Genomic DNA, 20,724 nt, shown 5'->3' with positions numbered 1-20,724 from the left:
TTGTCTCCCCCATAGATTTTTAATAGGCAAGGTAATTGTGACACAACTTTATACTATTTCATTAGTGAACAGTACCTTGTGATGATATCACAACAGCTATTGGGGGTCAACCAGAAAGATAATCTCATCGACAAACTATCACAGTACACCTATATTAATTAACTATTATTTTTATAATGTCACTATACCATACTGTACAATATAAACATGTAATAAATAAGGAATTACTATATACATCCATTTTGGCGAAGCTTCCATAATTAATCGATACAGTACTATTTGATATATTAATCAATATGAAGCTGAGCAATCTTTCTTTATTTATATGTTTATAGCCTACGGAATGTTATACGGCTTCATACGCTAACAGGAACTACATATTTTGGTAGTGGTCTTAGGAGCCTTACATAACATACTACGCATAACGCTTTCAAGGGATTCTAACATCTTTTAGCGTTTATGTGATTAATTCGTAGACTCTAAGGAGGTACTTATACATTTAACTCTATACTTTGTGTTTAGATTGATACTTAGTTAGATTGGCAGTATGGTGTGACATATGCGATCCTATCATATTTTGCCGTTTTGACATGGGGCAAATATCATTTTCTGCTCTGAAGCGAGGTACGAATATCAATCGATCTATGTAAGATTGCACACTTTATTTGAGCAGTATTAATCTGACATGTCCAATGGTAGGAATATTATTAGGATCAACAACGAGAATTATTGTAGTAACTCAAAGCCTTCAGATGCATTATACCCAATCAACGTACAGGTTATCCGAGCATCTACAACAACCATCCAATCAAATCGCACCTATCAGTGGGCTTAACCTCTGCCAAACGTTCATTGACTAATATGGAGGCGGTGTCCCTAGGCGTTGTCCTAATTGGTTGAAAGTATGCGTAGTGCGGATATAAAAAGCCCTGCACGCTGAAGCCTCGGCTTATTCATTTTTTATACTGAATGTGTAACATTGATAAAGGCTGACATAGCCGAAACGCTTTGTTCTACAACTTGAGATCTCGAGTCGCCTAGTCACTCCAGCCACCTGATGCTGATGTTTCCTGTTATCGGCCAGGAAACAGAGGAGTGATTAGCGGTTTAGTTTCTTTTAGTTTGTATTGGTTCAGTAGGTTGTGGGTAGTTTAATTGAATTTTCAGGGAGTAACATCCCGGTTTTAACTATATATAATAAAGTATGAGTGATTTTATACGTAATTATCCTTTGAGTGAGAGTGAGTGCTATATGAACCCCTGATCTTTCTGTCCTTTTAGTCCAAATGTACTTGCTAAATAAGGGGTAGCACCGGAATTTACTATTGAATTCCTTTTTTCACCTACCACATAGTGTAGTGCCAGTTTTAGACTCTTGCTCCCAGTTCCATTTTCACCTCGCCACAAATTGCAGGCGTAGTAAGCCTTACGCTTTGTATTGGAACACCTAACGCATGCGCAATGTCTATCTACCTGTCAACCGCGATCCCCCGCCGCAATCCCTAATAAAGTATGTAACCCCTAAACCGCCGCTCCCGGACCCCGCCGCCACCTACATTAAATGTATAACCCCCTAATGTGAGCCCCTACCCCGCCGCCATATACATTACCTACCCCCTAATGTGAGCCCCTTACACCGCCGCCACCTACATTACCTACCCCCTAATGTGAGCTCCTACCCCGCCAAAAGCTATATTAAAATTATTAACCCCTAATCTAATCCCCCTACCCCGCCGCCAGCTATATTAAAATGATTAACCCCTAATTTAATCCCCCTACACCTCCGCCAGCTATATTAAATACATTAACCCCTAATCTAATCCCCCTAAAGTAATCAGCTCTATTACTAGCCGTTAAAAGGGCCTTTTGCGTGGCATTGCCCCAAAGTAACAGCTCTATTGCCAGCCCTTAAAACGGCTTTTTGTGGGGCATTTCCCCAAAGTAATCAGCTCTTTTACCAGCCCTTAAAAGGGCTTTTTGCGGGGCATTGTCACAAAATAATCTTCTCTTTTGCCTCTAATCTAAATCCCCCTTCACCACCGCCACCTATAATAAATGTATTACCCGTTAATCTAATCCCCCTACACCGCCGCCACCTATATTAAATAGATTAACCCCTAATCTGACCCCCCTACACCGCCGCCATCTATATTAACTATATTAACCCTAATTATATTTGGGTTAATATAGTTATTATATTATATATATATTTACTATATTAACCCTATCTAACTCTAACACCCCTAACTTAATTATTATTAAAATAAATCTAAATACAATTAATAATATTAACTAAATTATTCCTATTTAAATCTCAATACTTACCTATAAAATAAACCCTAAGATAGCTACAATATAATTAATAATTACATTGTAGCTATTTTAGGGTTTATATTTATTTTTCAGGTAACTTGGTATTTATTTTAACTAGGTACAATAGCTATTAAATAGTTAATAACTATTTAATAGCTACCTAGTTAAAATAATTACCAATTTACCTGTAAAATAAATCCTAACCTAAGTTACAAATACACCTACACTATCAATAAATTAATTAAATAAACTACAAATATCTACACTAAAATACAATTAAATACACTAAACTAAATTACAAAAAAAACAAAAACTAAATTACAAAAAAAAAAATTACAAGATTTTTAAGCTAATTACACCTATTCTAAGCCCCCTAATAAAATAATAAAGCCCCCAAAATAAAAAAATTCCCTACCCTATTCTAAATTACAAAAGTTAACAGCTCTATTACCAGCTCTTAAAAGGGCCTTTTGCAGGGCTGTTCCGATCAGCCAATAGTCTATTGGCTGTTCCGATCAGCCAATAGAATGCAAACTCAATCTGATTTTCTGATTGGATCAGCCAATCGGATTGAACTTGAATCTGATTGGCTGATTGAATCAGCCAATCAGATTTTCTTACCTTAATTCCGATTGGCTGATAGAATCCTATCAACCAATCAGAATTCGAGGGACGCCATCTTGGATGACGTAATTTAAAGGAAACTTCATGCGTCGTTCAGTCGTCGGGACAGCTGGATGTTCCGCGTCGGAGGTCGGAAGAAAGAAGATTGAAGATGCCGCTTGGAGGAAAACTTTGCCCCAATGGAGGACCTCTTCTTTGCCGCTTGGATGAAGACATCGCCCGGATGGAAGCCTTCTTCTTTGCCGCTTGGATGAAGACATCGCTCGGATTGGATGAAGAGTTCGGCCCGGCTGGGTGAAGACGACTCAAGGTAGGGAGATATTCTGGGGCTTAGTGTTAGGTTTTTTAAGGGGGGTTTGGGTGGGTTTAGAGTAGGGGTATGTGGGTGGTGGGTTGTAATGTTGGGGGCTGGTATTGTGTGTTTTTTTACAGGAAAAAGAGCTGATTACTTTGGGGCATGCCCCGCAAAAGGCCCTTTTAAGGGCTGGTAATAGAGCTGTTAACTTTTGTAATTTAGGGTAGGGAATTTTTTTTATTTTGGGGGGCTTTATTATTTTATTAAGGGGCTTAGAATAGGTGTAATTAGCTTAAAAATCTTATAATCTTTTTTTATTTTTTGTAATTTAGTTTAGTGTATTTAATTGTATTTTAGTTTAGATATTTGTAGTTTATTTAATTAATTTATTGATAGTGTAGGTGTATTTGTAACTTAGGTTAGGATTTATTTTACAGGTAAATTGGTAATTATTTTAACTAGGTAGCTATTAAATAGTTATTAACTATTTAATAGCTATTGTACCTAGTTAAAATAAATACCAAGTTACCTGTAAAATAAATATAAACCCTAAAATAGCTACAATGTAATTATTAATTATATTGTAGCTATCTTAGGGTTTATTTTATAGGTAAGTATTGAGATTTAAATAGGAATAATTTAGTTAATATTATTAATTTTATTTAGATTTATTTTAATAATAATTAAGTTAGGGGTGTTAGAGTTAGATAGGGTTAATATAGTTAATATATATATATATATATATATATATATATATATAATATAATAACAATATTAACTATATTAATAATATATATAATATAATAACTATATTAACTATATTAACCCTAATATAATTAGGGTTAATATAGTTAATATAGGTGGCGGCGGTGTAGGGGGGTTAGATTAGGGGTTAATCTATTTAATATAGGTGGCGGCGGTGTAGGGGGATTAGATTAGGGGGTAATACATTTATTATAGGTGGCGGCGGTGAAGGGGGATTTAGATTAGAGGCAAAAGAGCTGATTACTTTGTGACAATGCCCCGCAAAAAAGCCCTTTTAAGGGCTGGTAAAAGAGCTGATTACTTTAGGGCAATTGCAAGCAAAAGGCTCTTTTAAGGGCTGGCAATAGAGCTGTTTACTTTGGGGCAATGCCACACAAAAAGCCCTTTTCAGGTGGCGGCGGTATAGGGGGATTAGATTAGGGGTTAATAATTTTAATATAGCTGGCGGCGGGGTAGGAGCTCACATTAGGGGGTAGGTAATGTAGGTGGCGACGGTGTAAGGGGCTCACATTAGGGGGTAGTTAATGTAGGTGGCGGCAGTGTAAGGGGCTCACATTAGGGGGTAGTTAATGTAGGTGGCGACGGTGTAAGGGGCTCACATTAGGGGGTAGTTAATGTTGGTGGCGGCGGGGTCCGGGAGCGGCGGTTTAGGGGTTAATAACTTTATTAGTTGCGGCGGGGTCCGGGAGCGGCGGTTTAGGGGTTAATACATTTATTATTAGGAGAGTGAGGGGGGATAGCGGATAGAGGGGTATACGTGTCGGGCTATGTTTGGGAGGCGTGTTAGACAGTACGGGAGATTTAATACATTAGTCAGGTTTTGTAGGTGCCGGCAGTTTCTAACATGCCGTAAGTCACTGGCGACTCCAGAAATTTGGACTTACGCAGATTTCTGGACATCGCTAGTTTATCCGACTTACGGCACTTTAGCAATTGCCGGCGGGGTATATTGGATAGCTCGAGTTGCAAGCTGAAACTACGGGCGGCGGGGGTTCCCTCGCTTGCGCCGCAAACTACGATGTATATCGGATAGCGCCCATTATGTTAAATGTATTTTACAGCAAAAGCAGGCAACATAAATAATGGCTGTAAATTGAAACACTGTTATTTAAGTATGGGGGATCCAGTTTTAAGTCTAATTTTCTTTTTTTTAGATATGATTGCAGTTTTTTTTTTTTTTTTTTAATTTGATCAAAACCAGTCTCACACTGTATAATCAACAAATAGATATAATTTGTGATTCACATTTTAGTTTATTTCTGTAACTGCATACTAAAAAGGGGTCATATTTATTAATTTTAGTCATTACACAGCCAGATATAAATAAATATAAAAGCCAGTCTGGCAAGTATTCACATGCAGAAGGCAAAGATAAGTCATACATCCAAAACAGTTCAGTTGTCAAACAAACACAGTTCTCGCCAACGAAAGAAATAAAAAAAATAAACGAAGAAAATAAAACCAAATGTGTGTTCATAAGAAAAAAGAAGACAGAGCGTAAAAAATGTGAAGCACATTTCAAGATTAATAATCAGCGGAAAAAGATGAGAAGTCAAAAAATAAATCAAACCAAGACGGAAAATAATGTGATTTTAAACAGTTAATTATGCAAACTGTTTTAAGACAAATACAGCAGTTGTGTTTTAAATAAATTGATATTAATACAGGGCTGTAAATTTTACTTATTTTGCTTGAACTCTGGTCCTGGGCTACTAAGAAATTTCAGAGCAAGAATAACAAATGTACATTTTTCCCATTTTAAAATTGAGTGGACTAGCAACTTTCATTCCTGACTAGTTCATTTTTTCACCTGACTGGTAAATTATAGCTCTATTTCCTTACTCTATGTAACATGAGTCCCCATTTCATTTTAATCTACTTCATGCTCAACTGATGTAGTTTTGGATTTATTTTCTATTGCATTCCAATCCATTAGAAGTCAGGTTGCTTGAATGGAAGGGTCATTAAACGCTTTATAATTGCAATATTAAAAGTGTAAATATGATTAATATTGAAACTTTGCAATACACTTTTACACTTTTATCATTATTTATTCCCCCCCCATTTAACCCTAAAAATGATGGGCTTTACAATTCCCTGATTTTCTTTAAAGGGACAGTCAACACCAGAATCTTTGTTGTTTAGAAAGATAGATAATCCCTTTATTACCCATTCCTCAGTTTTGCATAACCAACACAGTTAGAGAAATATATTTTTTACCTCTGTAATTACCTTGTATTTATGCCTCTGCAAATTGCCCCTTTATTTCAGTTCTTTTGACAGACTTGCATTTTAGCCAATCAGTGCTGACTCCTAGGTAACTTCACGTGCGTGAGCTCAATGTTATATATATGACACACATGAACTCATGCCCTCTGGTGGTGAAAAACTGTCAAAATACATTCAGACTAGAGGCGGCCTTCAAAGTCTAAGAAATTAGCATATGAACCTACCTATGTTTAGCTTTCAACTAAGAATACCAAGAGATCAAAGCAAAATTGGTGATACAAGTAAATGGGAAAGTTGTTTAAAATGACATGCCCTATCTGAATCATGAAAGTTTATTTTGGACTTGAATGTCCCTTTAAAGTAATTGGAGCAACCATATTCAAACTTAGTTTTCCCTCATCTAATCTCTACTGTTTAGTGACAATTTGTGACATATAAAGGCCTCGATCCGATATAAATCGTCGCCCGCAAAAGCCGGCAACACCAAATTTTGCGCTGGTTTGGTATCACATATATGGCGTATGGTAACATAGAAGTTACGCTCGTATATATCTGCCTTAGGCCGTAGTTTTTTGGCCCATAGACAGGTATACCAAAACAGCGCAGTTTGGTATCCAATATACAGCGTAAGGACTTACGTGGCGAAAATGGAGAAATCTTACTCCATTTTCACCTCGCCACAAATTGCAGGCGTAGTAAGCCTTACGCTGTGTATTGGAGCCCTGTAACTCCATAAACTGCCTGCAAAATAAAACCTAACACCTAACGCATGCGCAATGTCTATCTACCTGTCAACCATGAACTGCAAAATAAAACCTAACACCTAGCGCATGCACAATGTCTATCTACCTGTCAACCGCAATCCCCCGCCGCATCCCTAATAAAGTGTTTTAACCCCTAAATCGTCGCTCCCGGACCCCGCCGCCACCTACATTAAACGTCTAACCCCCTAATGTGAACCCCCTACACCATCGCCACCTACAATAAATTATTAACCCCTAATGTAATCCCCCTACACCGCCGCCATCTATATTAAAATTATTACCCCCTAATGTGAGCCCCCTACCCCGCCGCCACCTATTTTAACTATATTACCCCCTAATCTAATCCCCCTACACCGCCGCCACCTATTTTAACTATATTACCCCCTAATCTAATCCACCTACACCGCCGCCACCTATATTAAATGTATTAACTCCTAATCTAATCCCCCTACACCGCCCACACCTATAATAAATGTATTCCCCCCTAAAATACTAAAATGTCCCTACCCTAAACTAAATTAAAAATAGCCCTGCAAAGGGCTTTTTGCGTGGCACTGCCCTAAAGTAACCAGCTCTATTACCAGCCCTTAAAAGGGCCTTTTGCGGGGCATTGCCCCAAAGTAACCAGCTCTTTTACCAGCCCTTAAAAGGGCTTTTTGCGGGGCATTGTCACAAAGTAATCAGCTCTTTTGCCTGTAATCTAATCCCCCTACACCGCCGCCACCTATATTAAATGTATTAACCCCTAATCTGCCCCCTTACACCGCCGCCACCTATATTAAATTTATTAACCCCTAAAATACTAAATTTTCCCTACCACTAAACCTAAGTCTAACCATACAAATAGCCCTGAAAAGGGCCTTTTGCGTGGCATTGCCTCAAAGTAACCAGCTCTATTACCAGCCCTTAAAAGGCCTTTTGCGGGGCATTGCCCCAAAGTAACCAGCTCTATTACCAGCCCTTAAAAGGGCTTTTTGCAGGGCATTGTCACAAAGTAATCAGCTCTTTTGCCTGTAATCTAATCCCCCTACACCGCCGCCACCTATAATAAATGTATTAACCCCTAATCTAATCCCCCAACACCGCCGCAATCTATATTAAATATATTAACCCCTAATCTAATCCCCCTACACCGCCGCCACCTATATTAACTATATTAACCCTAATTATATTAGGGTTAATATAGTTAATATAGTTATTATATTATATATATTAACCCTATCTAACTCTAACACCCCTAACTTAATTATTATTAAAATAAATCTAAATAATATTAATAATATTAACTAAATTATTCCTATTTAAAACTAAATACTTACCTATAAAATAAACCCTAAGATAGCTACAATATAACTAATAATTACATTGTAGCTATTTTAGGGTTTATATTTATTTTACAGGTAACTTGGTATTTATTTTAACTAGGTACAATAGCTATTAAATGGTTAATAACTATTTAATAGCTACCTAGTTAAAATAATTACCAATTTACCTGTAAAATAAATTCTAACCTAAGTTACAAATACACCTACACTATCAATAAATTAATTAAATAAACTACAAATATCTAAACTAAAATACAATTAAATAAGCTAAACTAAATTACAAAAACAAACAAACACTAAATTACAAAAAATAAAAAAGATTACAAGATTTTTAAGCTAATTACACCTATTCTAAGCCCCCTAATAAAATAACAAAGCCCCCCAAAATAAAAAAAATTCCATACCCTAATCTAAATTACAAAAGTAATCAGCTCTATTACCAGCCCTTAAAAGGGCATTTTGTGGGGCATTGCCCCAAAGTAATCAGCTCTTTTACCTGTAAAAAAAACAACAACCCCCCCATTACAACCCACCACCCACATACCCCTACACTAACCCACCCAATCCCCCCTTAAAAAAACCTCAGTCTAACCCCAAAGTGCTCCTTACCTGTCCTGAAGACCGGCGGAGAAGGTCCTGTTCCAGGCGGAGAAGTCTTCTTCCAGGCGGCGACCTCTTCTTCTTCCAGGATCCAGCCGGCGCGGAGCGGAGGAGTTGAAGACCGATGACCGCGGAGCTGAAGACCGTCCATCTGGAACTGAAGACCGGCGATGCTGGAACTGAAGATCGTCGACACTGGAACTGAAGACCGCTGGAACTGAAGAACGGAGCCGGAGTGTGGAGGATCCTCTTCATACGATCGCCGCCATACACTGAATAGGAATTCAAGGTACGCGATTAAAAATGGCGTCCCTTGAATTCCTATTGGCTGATTTGAGCCTTCAAATTCAAATCAGCCAATCGGATGCGAGCTACTTTAATTCTATTGGCTGATTTGAATAGCCAATAGATTAAAAGCTACTGTAATTCTATTGGCTGATTAGAATAGCCAATAGAATTACAGTAGCTCTTATTCTATTGGCTATTCAAATCAGCCAATAGAATTAAAGTAGCTCGCATCCGATTGGCTAATTTGAATTTGAAGGCTCAAATCAGCCAATAGGAATTCAAGGCACGCCATTTTTAATCACGTACCTTGAATTCCTATTCAGTGTACGGCGGCGATCGTATGAAGAGGATCCTCCACGCTCCGGCTCCGGTCTTCAGTTCCAGCGGTCTTCAGTTCCAGCATCGCCAATCTTCAGTTCCAGATGGACGGTCTTCAGCTTCGCGGTCATCGGTCTTCAACTCCTCCGCTCCGCGCCGGCTGGATCCTGGAAGAAGAAGAGGTCGCCGCCGGGAAGAAGACCTCCGCCTGGAACAGGACCTTCTCCGCCGGTCTTCAGGACGGGTAAGGAGCACTTGGGGGTTAGACTTAGGTTTTTTAAGGGGGGACTGGGTGGGTTAGAGTAGGGGTATGTGGGTTGTAATGGGGGGGGGGTTGTTGTTTTTTTACAGGTAAAAGAGCTGATTACTTTGGGGCAATGCCCCACAAAAGGCCCTTTTAAGGGCTGGTAATAGAGCTGATTACTTTTGTAATTTAGATTAGGGTAGGGATTTTTTTTTATTTTGGGGGGCTTTGTTATTTTATTAGGGGGCTTAGAATAGGTGTAATTAGCTTAAAAATCTTGTAATCTTTTTTTTATTTTTTGCAATTTAGTGGGTTTTTTTGTAATTTAGTTTAGTTTATTTAATTGTATTTTAGTTTAGATATTATTTAATTAATTTATTGATAGTGTAGGTGTATTTGTAACTTAGGTTAGGATTTATTTTACAGGTAAAGTGGTAATTATTTTAACTAGGTAGCTATTAAATAGTTATTAACTATTTAATATCTATTGTACCTAGTTAAAATAACTACCAAGTTACCTGTAAAATCAATATAAACCCTAAAATATTTTATAGGTATATTTTATAGGTAAGTATTTAGTTTTAAATAGGAATAATTTAGTTAATATTATTATATTATTTAGATTTATTTTAATAATAATTAAGTTAGGGGTGTTACAGTTAGATAGGGTTAATATAGTTAATATATATATAATATAATAACTATATTAACTATATTAACCCTAATATATATTAGGGTTAATATAGTTAATATAGGTGGCGGCGGTGTAGGGGGGTCAGATTAGGGGTTAATATATTTAATATAGGTTGCAGCAGTGTAGGGGGATTAGATTAGGGGGTAATACATTTATTATAGGTGGCGGCGGTGTAGGGGGATTAGATTAGGGGGTAATACATTTATTATAGGTGGCGGCGGTGTAGGGGGATTAGATTAGGGGGTAATACATTTATTATAGGTGGCGGCGGTGTAGGGGGATTAGATTACAGGCAAAAGAGCTGATTACAGGTAGCCCTCAGTTTAAGCCGGGGTTAGGTTCCAGAAGGAATGGTTGTAAATCGAAACCGTTGTAAATTGAAACCCAGTTTATAATGTAAGTCAAAGGGAAGTGAGGGAGTTAGGTTCCAGGCCCCTCTCAAAATTGGCATAAGTAACAAAAACCTAATACATTATTTTTAAAGCTCTGAAATGAAGACTTAGGGGCATATTTATCAAGCTCTGAATGGAGCTTGATGCCCCATGTTTCTGGCGAGCCTGCAGGCTCGCCAGAAACAGCAGTTATGAAGCAGCGGTCACAAAGACCGCTGCTCCATAACCTGTCCGCCTGCTCTGAGCAGGCGGACAGGCATCGCCGGAAATCAACCCCATCGAGTACGATCGGGTTGATTGACACCTCCCTGCTGGCAGCCGATTGGCCGCGAGTCTGCAGGAGTCTCTTGTGAGCTGCTGGTGCAATGCTGAATACGGTGAGTGTATTGCTCGCCGTATTCAGCAAGGTCTGTTGGATCAGGTCCGACAGACCTTGATAAATAGAGGCCTTTAAATGCTAAACAGCATTATAAACCTAATAAAATAATCACACAGCGCAGAATATATAATTAAACTAAGTTAAATGAACAAAAACATTTGCTAAACAGCATTATAAACCTAATGAAATAATCACACAACACAGACTTTACTTGCATTTTTCTGCAAACAGTTCTTTCTATGCATTCCACTCTGCACTGATTTATAGACAGGAAGATCTTATACCTTTGCAAGCTGCTCGATAGCTTAGGTCTGGTTAAACTGATTAATTTCAGCTCGCTTGGCTTGTATATCTTTGCTGCAACACAAGCGGACAGCTCCACCTACTGGCTATTTTAATCAATGCACTGCTTCTCAATGCTTTTCAATAACAGTCACATGACTAAAAAAAAAGGTTGTTATTCTGAAACGGTGCAAATTGAACCGTTGTAAACCGAGGGCCACTTGTACTTTGTGACAATGCCCCGCAAAAAGCCCTTTTAAGGGCTGGTAAAAGAGCTGGTTACTTTGGGGCAATGCCCCGCAAAAGGCCCTTTTAAGGGCTGTTAATAGAGCTGGTTACTTTGAGGCAATGCCACGCAAAAGGCCCTTTTCAGGGCTATTTGTAGGGTTAGACTTAGGTTTAGTGGTAGGGAAATTTTAGTATTTTAGGGGTTAATAAATTTAATATAGGTGGCGGCGGTATAGGGTGATTAGATTAGGGGTTAATAAATTTAATATAGGTGGCGGCGGTATAGGGGGATTAGATTAGGGGGTAATAATTTTAATATAGGTGGCGGCGGTGTAGGGGATCACATTAGGGGTTAATATAGTTTAAATAGGTGGCGGCGGTGTAGGGGGATCATATTGGGGTTAATATAGTTTAAATAGGTGGTGGCGGTGTAGGGGGATCATATTAGGGGTAATATAGTTTAAATAGGTGGGGGCGGTGTAGGGGGATCATATTAGGGGGTAATATAGTTAATGTAGGTGGCGGCGGGGTAGGGGGCTCACATTAGGGGGTAAAACATTTAATGTAGCTGGCGACTGTGTAGGGGGATCAGATTAGGGGGTAATACATATAATATAGGTGGCGGCGGGATCCGGGAGCGGCGGTTTAGGGGTTAATATATTAATTATTAGGAGTGAGAGGGGGGATTGCGGATAGAGGGGTATATGTGTCGGGCTAGTTTTGGGAGGCGTGTTAGACAGTAACGGGAGATTTTATATTTTAGTCAGTTTTTGTAGGCGGCAGCAGTTTCTAAAGTGCCGTAAGTCACTGGCGACTCCAGAAATTTGTACTTATGCAGATTTCTGGACATCGCTAGTTTGTCAGACTTACGGCACTTTAGCATCTGACGGCGCCGTATATAAGATAGCTTGAGTTGCGAGCTGAAACTACGGGCGGCGCAGGTTTCCACGCTTGCGCCGAAACCTGCGCCGTATATCGGATCGCTCCCAAAGTGTACAAACGGACTTCAAATTATATTCCACGTAGCTATTGTTTGCACATTTTAATCTGTACCTAATTATCTTCAGAAGAGATTCCACATGATTGCACCTAAAAGTTACACTTATCTACAATATTTAAACAACTAATATAAAAAAAATTTAAATCAACATATTATTTTGCAGTTTACATTTGAAAAATATTTTATGATGGATTGGAATACCATTTCAACAGTGTGTCAATGAAAAGTAGGCATGTTATATTTGTAGAAGTTGTGCTCTCCATTGAAGTCCGAAACTTTACTTTCAACTTGTAATACTTGCACTAAGGAGCCGATTTATCAACCTCCGTATTGATCCCTATGCATCTGTTTCCGCGCGAGCCTTCAGGCTCACCGGAAACATGAGTTAAGAAGCAGCGGTCTTAAGACCGCTGCTCCTTAACTCGTCCGTCACCTCTGAGGCGGCGGACAGCAATCAGCCCGATCGATTGGCCGCTAGTCTGCAGGGGGCAGCATTGCACAAGGATTTCTAGTGAAATACTTGTGCAATGATAAATGCCGACAGCATATGCTGTCAGCATTTATCGATATGCGGCGGACATTAATAAATCGCCCCCTAAATGTTTACTTCTGGCGGTGTTTGAGAGTGAGAGTGCGAAATTGCGCACCACTTGTAATCTGGCCTATTCTGTGTAGAATGTGTGCTTGTTCTATGCATTCACACAATACATATATTCACAACAATTGTACTTTGTTTTGTGTTTCAAATGACCCACCTATAGTAAAAACCTTTTAGATAACACATCCATCATTCAGTGATTATAAAAAATGATCCCATATGGAGCAAACTGTAACCTTATGGGACTCACAGGCCTAAATAAGCATCTGTGTCATGTAATGCTGCTTTAGACCTGTATGTATACGCAAATGTATTTATGCGCCACGTGTTTCTCCTCCTCCTAACCTCAGTGCATTACCCTGCATGCTGCGCAGTGACTATAAATGAACACAATTTGTTCAACTGTACAGTCATTTGTTTTTATCTTTGCAAGAATAGAGTGAATGTTATAAAACGCTGATGCACAGCATATTTTTGTCAGCTATTTGTGTTTTCAATTTCATGTGTTAAAAGAATGTATAAAAGATGGCTGTTCGTTAGCATCCTGCTGCCTTGTACATAGGGAAATGTTAGGTCTTTCATTGTATATAAGCATTACCCTAGAGATTTGTACCAATTTCCTTAAGCTGAGTCGCAGTTTTAGAACTTTCATAATTGCAGATGCATTTTTTTTATTCACTTGACTGTTTGTCTTTTAAAGGATTACCAGGTCCAAAAGGCAGTTCTGGCCAACCTGGACCCCCAGGACCCCCTGGCCCTCCAGGTCCAAGAGGATTTATGGGGCCAATAGGCCCATCTCCTGAAATATCGCAAATTAAACAAGGAAGACGAGGACCTGTGGTTAGTATTATAATTACATTTGCAATTCGTTAGAATCTGTGCTTCACACTCTTTTATGAAGGCTTCTGTTGTTACAGTGATGGTAAACTTAGCACAGTTTTAAGTATTATCTAAAAGAGAGGCATTTAAATTGTCAATCCATCATTTTTATTTTTTAAAGAGGATTATACATTTATTTTTTTTCTTGAACAACAATATTGTTTACATATCCTCTAAGGTTGCCCCCATGTAGTTTTTTTTTTAGGTGACATTTCTTACTGTCACCCAATTAGCAGCTTAGCCATATGGCTCACTGTTTTTTATATGGGAGTTTCCTTATTTGTATCACGCATGCACAATGATGGTCTGCTCAGTCAGAGGCCTTTTGCATGATCTTCTTCCACACTCAGGGAGTTACCTTTATATAACAGCAGTACAATTAAACTGTGTATTATAACAAGCGTTCAGATTCACTGTTTACTTGTATTGCTGTATTACTAATGCTGGAAAGGTAGTGGGAGTACAATGTGGAACGCAAACTGCAAATTACATATAGAGCGAGTGACCCCACTCTATACTTTACTATACAACAGAAAAAGAAAGGCGAGAGGGTGGAGGGAAAAATAAAAACAGGAAAATATTAACCCCTTGAGTGCTAACGACGGCTCAGAGCCGTCGCTAGCACTCAACCACCTTTTAAAGAATCTGGGGGTTCCTACCAACTCCAACCCCAGTGATCAGGCCTGTATAGTGACAGGCATCGCCGGGGTTTCCCGTTACGTGCAGTGACGTCACGCGCAATGTCGTGATGATGTCACCGCGCAACTTTCTTTAAAATTAACAATACAAAGTATAGGGAAAGGGGGCATGCTGACCCAAGACCCCTCGTTGGAGAGATAATCGCCTAACCTTTCCAACGATATAAGTCTTGGGGATCTGGGGGGGGGGGGGGGGGGAGTCAAACATTTATTTATTTTTTTAAATAGTAAAAAACAGAAAAAAATTCATCAAATGGCATTTAAAGGGACATTAAACTCCTGAAGATGTTAATATAAATTGTTTTATTATATGTAGTAAAATCAACTTTGCAATATACTTTCATTATTTATTTTGTTCTCCTTTCCTGTAATTTAATTCTAAATATAGTGGGTTTTCTAATTTATGTTAAACATGGAAGTGCAGACACAGCTGTATTCCACACAGTCATTGGTTGCCCACTCTAGTAAGCCATTTATTACCATTTCTAATAGGCCTCAGCAGAAAAGGTAACCTAAGTTACAATATGGCGGCACCCACTGCTTTATGGACATTAACTTTACCCTTATTTTTCGAATATTTAAAGGGACACTCAAGTGAAAATAAACTTTTAGGATTCAAAAAGAGCATGCAGTTTTAAGACATTTTAGGAAACATAAAAAAGTAGATTTTGATGGAAATGTACTTCTGAAATAAACAGAACATCTACCAGTTGTATTTCTAGTGCTAATGAGGAAGGTTACATTTCATTCACAGAGCATTTTACTCTGTCTTCATAATTCAATCTAACAGCTTTGTTTGAAAGGGTCAATAGTGTGACACCATTTCTTTGTTAAGGATCCTGACTATATTTAATATTCTAAATATAATAAATGTTCTGCTTTGTCTCGTAGGGTCCTCCGGGAGCAACAGGAAAAGATGGAGCAAAGGTATTTGGAACTTATTATATACAGTATATTTTGGTATAAAATAACTGGCAAACAAGGAGAATAAATAGACAACGTTTTTTCCAAATGGTTAACATATCAAAAGCCTTCTATACCATGGGTCTTCAATTCCACTTCCCAGGCCCCACTTGTAATATTTTCAGGATTACCTTAGCCCAAGCCTGTTGGTTAGTTCAGAGGACCAGAACTGAAGAACCCTATTCTACAAATATATATATATTATTCATATTACACCATATGATACCAAACGAGGAACTATTTTTGAATATTTGGAATTAATATTTAGATTTTAGCTGAATTAACATCATAATGTTGTCATGTGTTTATGGTTATTATGTTCTTCTGAAATGTATCTTTTTTTTAGGGTGAGAGAGGATCACCAGGCCCACGGGGACTTCCAGTAAGTTTCATATTCAAACCTTGTACTGAAGAAGATGATATAACCTCAATTAAAGAAGCACAGTCCAAAATAACTGGATAAAAAGAACACACACTAAGGGCATTTCATCTTCACATACAAATTGGAGTAATTAAAGGGACAACAAACACTAAATATGTTTCATACACCTCCCTCTATTTATGGGTTCTGCCATTATAGAATCTAAGTTTCACTGCAGGTATCTGAAGGGGAGTCACTGCACATGTGCAAACAGATCACCTCTAGAATGTAGTGAAAGCAGCATTTCAAAATGGCAGCACCCATGACTAGCGGGAGGCGGGGAATAACCGCAATACTATGCTTATAAAATGTATTTAGTGTTCTATGTAAACACAAGGGGCTGCATATACTGCATCATGGCGATAGTATAGAGGAAAATAAGATGATCACATGCAACAGAGACGTACTCTTTGTAGTATCAATGCATGCTGGAAATTCACAGTATCAGCTAACTGACCCGATGACATCTGGTTCTCCTCTGTGAACTCAGTAAGATTTACCCATATAGGGCTAGATTATGAGTGGAGCGCTATTTAGCGCTTTTGCTTGCGCGCTAACTGCAATAGAAGTAAGCTTTTTGCATGCGTCGGGTTGCGCTCGTATTACAAGTTGAAAGTGAAAAGTTATCACTCCCGAACTAACTCGATGTGCACAAAAAGCCGAACTTACTACATTGCGTGCGGGATAACCTATTCCCCCATAGAGGTTAAAGGGACACTGAACCCAATTTTTTTCTTTTGTGATTCAGATAGAGCATGCAATTTTATGCAACTTTCTATTTACTCCTACTATCAAATTGTCTTCATTCTCTTGGTATCTTTATTTGAAAAGCAAGAATGTAAGTTTAGATGCTGGCCCATTTTTCCATTTTTGGTGAACAACCTGGGTTGTCCTTGCAGATTGGACAACACCAATAAACAAGTGCTGTCCATGGTCTGAACCAAAAATTGTCTGGCTCCTTAACTTAGATGCCTTCTTTTTACAATAAAGATAGCAAGAGAACGAAGAAAAATTGATAATAGGAGTAAATTAGAAAGTAGCTTTAATTGCATGCTCTATATGAATCACAAAAGAAAAAAATTGGGTTCAGTGTGTCCCTTTAATAAAGAAAAAAAGTGGAAAAAAACACCCCACTCGCGTGCTAACCCGATCGCATATTCTGACGTACGCTAACCCGACTAGAGAAAATATAAATATTTCACATTCCAGTGAAATTATATATTTATATATATATATATATATATCTATAAATATATATATATATATATAGAGAGAGAGAGAGAGAGATGATTATATATATATATATATATATACATACTGTATATATATGAATATCTATTTATATGTACACACATATAGACATGTATATATGTTAACCAGAGCTCTGAAGTCGCTTTAACCTGACGCGCGTTAACTTCAATTGCACTCAAGCGACCGTGTTTACTTTCAACTTGTAATATGCCCGCTAAACTGACGCAAGCAAACAGGCGCAATAAACCCCTTTTCACTTTCATGCAACATTTAGCGTTCCACTCGGAATCTGGCCCATAATATACTTCCAATAAGGAAATAAGTACTAGATAAAATGGCATAAAAGCAAGTTTTAAAATGTATTAAAGGGTTGTATAATTGAAATTCAGATGAATGCATTTCAGTTTTGTAAATTAACATTTTTCCAATACACATGTATTAGCAAAAATGCTTTTGGTTAATTCATAACAGAAACATCCTTTTTAATAACTAAATAAAAAATAAAATACAATAATAAAGTTTAAAATTCCTTTTAATATTGCTTTAAGGGAATATTGCTTTTTAAACATAAAAACTAAAATGCATTAGCAATAATTATTATGATAATTGTATAAGTTCTCACATTTAGGGATAGATTAGAAGTGGATCGCTAATTTATTGTGGCTAGTTATTGCTATAGCAAGCAAAATAGAGGGTATTATAGGTTTTTTTTAAAATAAAAAAACAACTGCACCAGGCAGTTTTAAGGCTTTAAAGTTGGCGGATGTGGGGTGTTAGAAAAAAAACGGCACTGAAAAGTGCCTTTAAATTCCGGTCTATGGGAACTGTGTGTTCCCAGTAAATATATATCTATATGCTTATATATATGTGCATATACAGGTACACATATGAACACATAAATATATATGTATATAATCATATAAATATATATTTACACTTTTCTGCCATCGCTGTGCTACTTATCCCCTTCCCTGCACAAGGTTCTCATGCCGTGTCTCACGGCACAAGAACGAGGCTCCCAAAGTAGCCTATGGAAGTGCGCTTTTGTGAGTCCAATGCTTCCCAGCTATGCAAACACGAGCTCGCGTTCACACTGTCATCCTCAGGGCGGAACTTTAACTAAGTGTTTAACCATTTCTTTTGGACGTTAAACACATAGCATTTCAGGGTCGCTAGTGTTAAATTTACATGTTCTAATGAATCAGAGGATGTAAATGTTTCACTATAATGTCCCTTTAATATAGATATATAAAGATAAAGAAAGAACAGCGTAAATAAAATAGATGGAGAAAATATATAATAAAGGGAAACATACAGTTTATCTGTCTATCTATCTATATCTATATATCTATCTTTCTGCCTATTTCTATTTATCTAGTCTCATATTTTAGAGTGCTATCATATGTTATGTTTGAATGAATCTGCTCTAAGTGAAATCACATATAAAATATTAATTTCCTTAACATGAGGACAGATAAATTAGTCATTTTAATTTCCAGTAGAAAACAAATCACATAAATACATCAATTATTAGATACACAACTAAAAACTGTGTGATTTTGTCTCCAGGGGCCTCCAGGTTCCTTTGACTTTTTGTTGTTAATGATGGCCGACATTCGCAACGACATCGCAGAGCTACAGGAAAAAGTCTTCGGTCGGAGGTCACATTCCTCAGCAGAAGAGTTTCCGTTACCTCAGGAGTTTTCTAACCATCACGATGCTGTGGACTTTGGTTCTGGAGAGGATTATAAGCAAAGAACTGTATCAAAGAACCTAAAAACAGAAAAAACAAAACGCCACTAAATGCCTTTTGTTCAAATGAGAAAGAAATATGTTTTTTCTTTTTCAATGTATAAAAAAAATGCACTGATAATGTAAAGAGTATCTATTTTTGACTTCTGAATTTATTGTTATTATTAATATTATTATTATTTGTATTATTTGTATCTTCTCAGCTGTACAGTAATTACTCTAAAGTCAGAGAAAGGAATGCTGGAAAATATGAAACCATGTGACTTTTATAACATTCCTTATTCAGATTCTGTAGTCCAATAGGTACAATGCTTACTAAAACAAAAAATAATTAGCCAATTGTAGATATGTTTTATTATAAAGTGGTGAGCATGTGTAAAATGAATTCCCCTGGAAATCAAAGTATTGAATGTTGTCATCAAACATTTGCTATGGTTTTTATTAAAAAAAAAACAAAATTGTAAATTAAAAAAAATGTTTTTTTATTAGTTCTTCTTACAAGTCTGCTGCTATAAATGGATATTATTGGCAAATTTATATTTCATACTATAGTATAGATTCTCATTACCTGATAGGGACAACTCCCACAGTAGCATTGGTGGACAGGGCTATGTCTCCAGACATGGAAAATAAAAATAAAGATCTTAATTTAAGTGAAATATTATGAAAAATATTTCTATGACATAAACCAAAGAGCAGCAGTTAAACATATTTTTGTATGAAAAAAAATATAAATAAAATATGTTAACATTTGAAATTAAACTAACAGGAAGTGCATAATTGGTACAACTGAATCCCAAGACTCTTATTGGCTGACAGGAGCAACAGCCACACAAACAGTTGGTGTATTCAGTACAGGAACATCCATGTTTGAAAAACAAAGAGTTGTAATACATTTTGGAGTACCATGTCCCTTTAACTTAAGCCATCAATCCCTTTTATTAATGGTAGAGAATTCAACACTCTCTTGCACAAATATCAAAAGCTAATTATTAAATATAATTTATTTTTAAATGATAAAACATGACAATGGGGTAGATTTATCAAGCAGCGGAAGCTGCAATCTACCCCGATGTTTCCAGATCCTGGACCGCTGCTCCTTAACTCATCCGCCATTTCTGAGGTGGCGGACCGCAAGCATCCTGATCCGATCGGGATGATTGACACCCCCTGCTAGCTGCTGAAATGATTGTGCTAGAAATGCTTGTGCCATGTTAAATGTAGACAGTGTATGCTGTAGGCATTTAGCAATGTCGGTCGGACATGATCAGAAAGCCCGGTGCCTGACTTAGTTCTTGACTAGCATGACATGGAAATTCTGTCCTTCTGGAGCTTCTTTCTCATCATATCTCCTTCTGTAATGAAAGTTTTATGGATACATCTGCAGCATAATTAATGTAAAAAAATTTTTTTTTCATATTA

The 20,724-nt window shown here is 37.4% G+C and overlaps 1 protein-coding gene across 1 annotated transcript in view; it reads left to right on the top strand.

Moving 5' to 3' along the window:
* Window positions 1-19,777, top strand: part of CCBE1 (collagen and calcium binding EGF domains 1) — a 638,868-nt gene extending 619,091 nt beyond the window's left edge. Inside the window, exons 8-11 of the mRNA XM_053701172.1 lie at window positions 14,039-14,178; window positions 15,807-15,842; window positions 16,225-16,260; window positions 19,120-19,777. Of these exons, the coding sequence (XP_053557147.1) occupies window positions 14,039-14,178; window positions 15,807-15,842; window positions 16,225-16,260; window positions 19,120-19,353 (446 nt within the window). The 3' untranslated portion in view covers window positions 19,354-19,777. The remainder of the gene's footprint in view (window positions 1-14,038; window positions 14,179-15,806; window positions 15,843-16,224; window positions 16,261-19,119) is intronic.
* Window positions 19,778-20,724: the final 947 nt, after the last annotated feature.

This window comes from Bombina bombina, chromosome 2, assembly GCF_027579735.1.
Source record: "Bombina bombina isolate aBomBom1 chromosome 2, aBomBom1.pri, whole genome shotgun sequence".
Taxonomy (NCBI): domain Eukaryota; kingdom Metazoa; phylum Chordata; class Amphibia; order Anura; family Bombinatoridae; genus Bombina; species Bombina bombina.
This window is presented reverse-complemented; position numbering and strand designations above follow the sequence as displayed.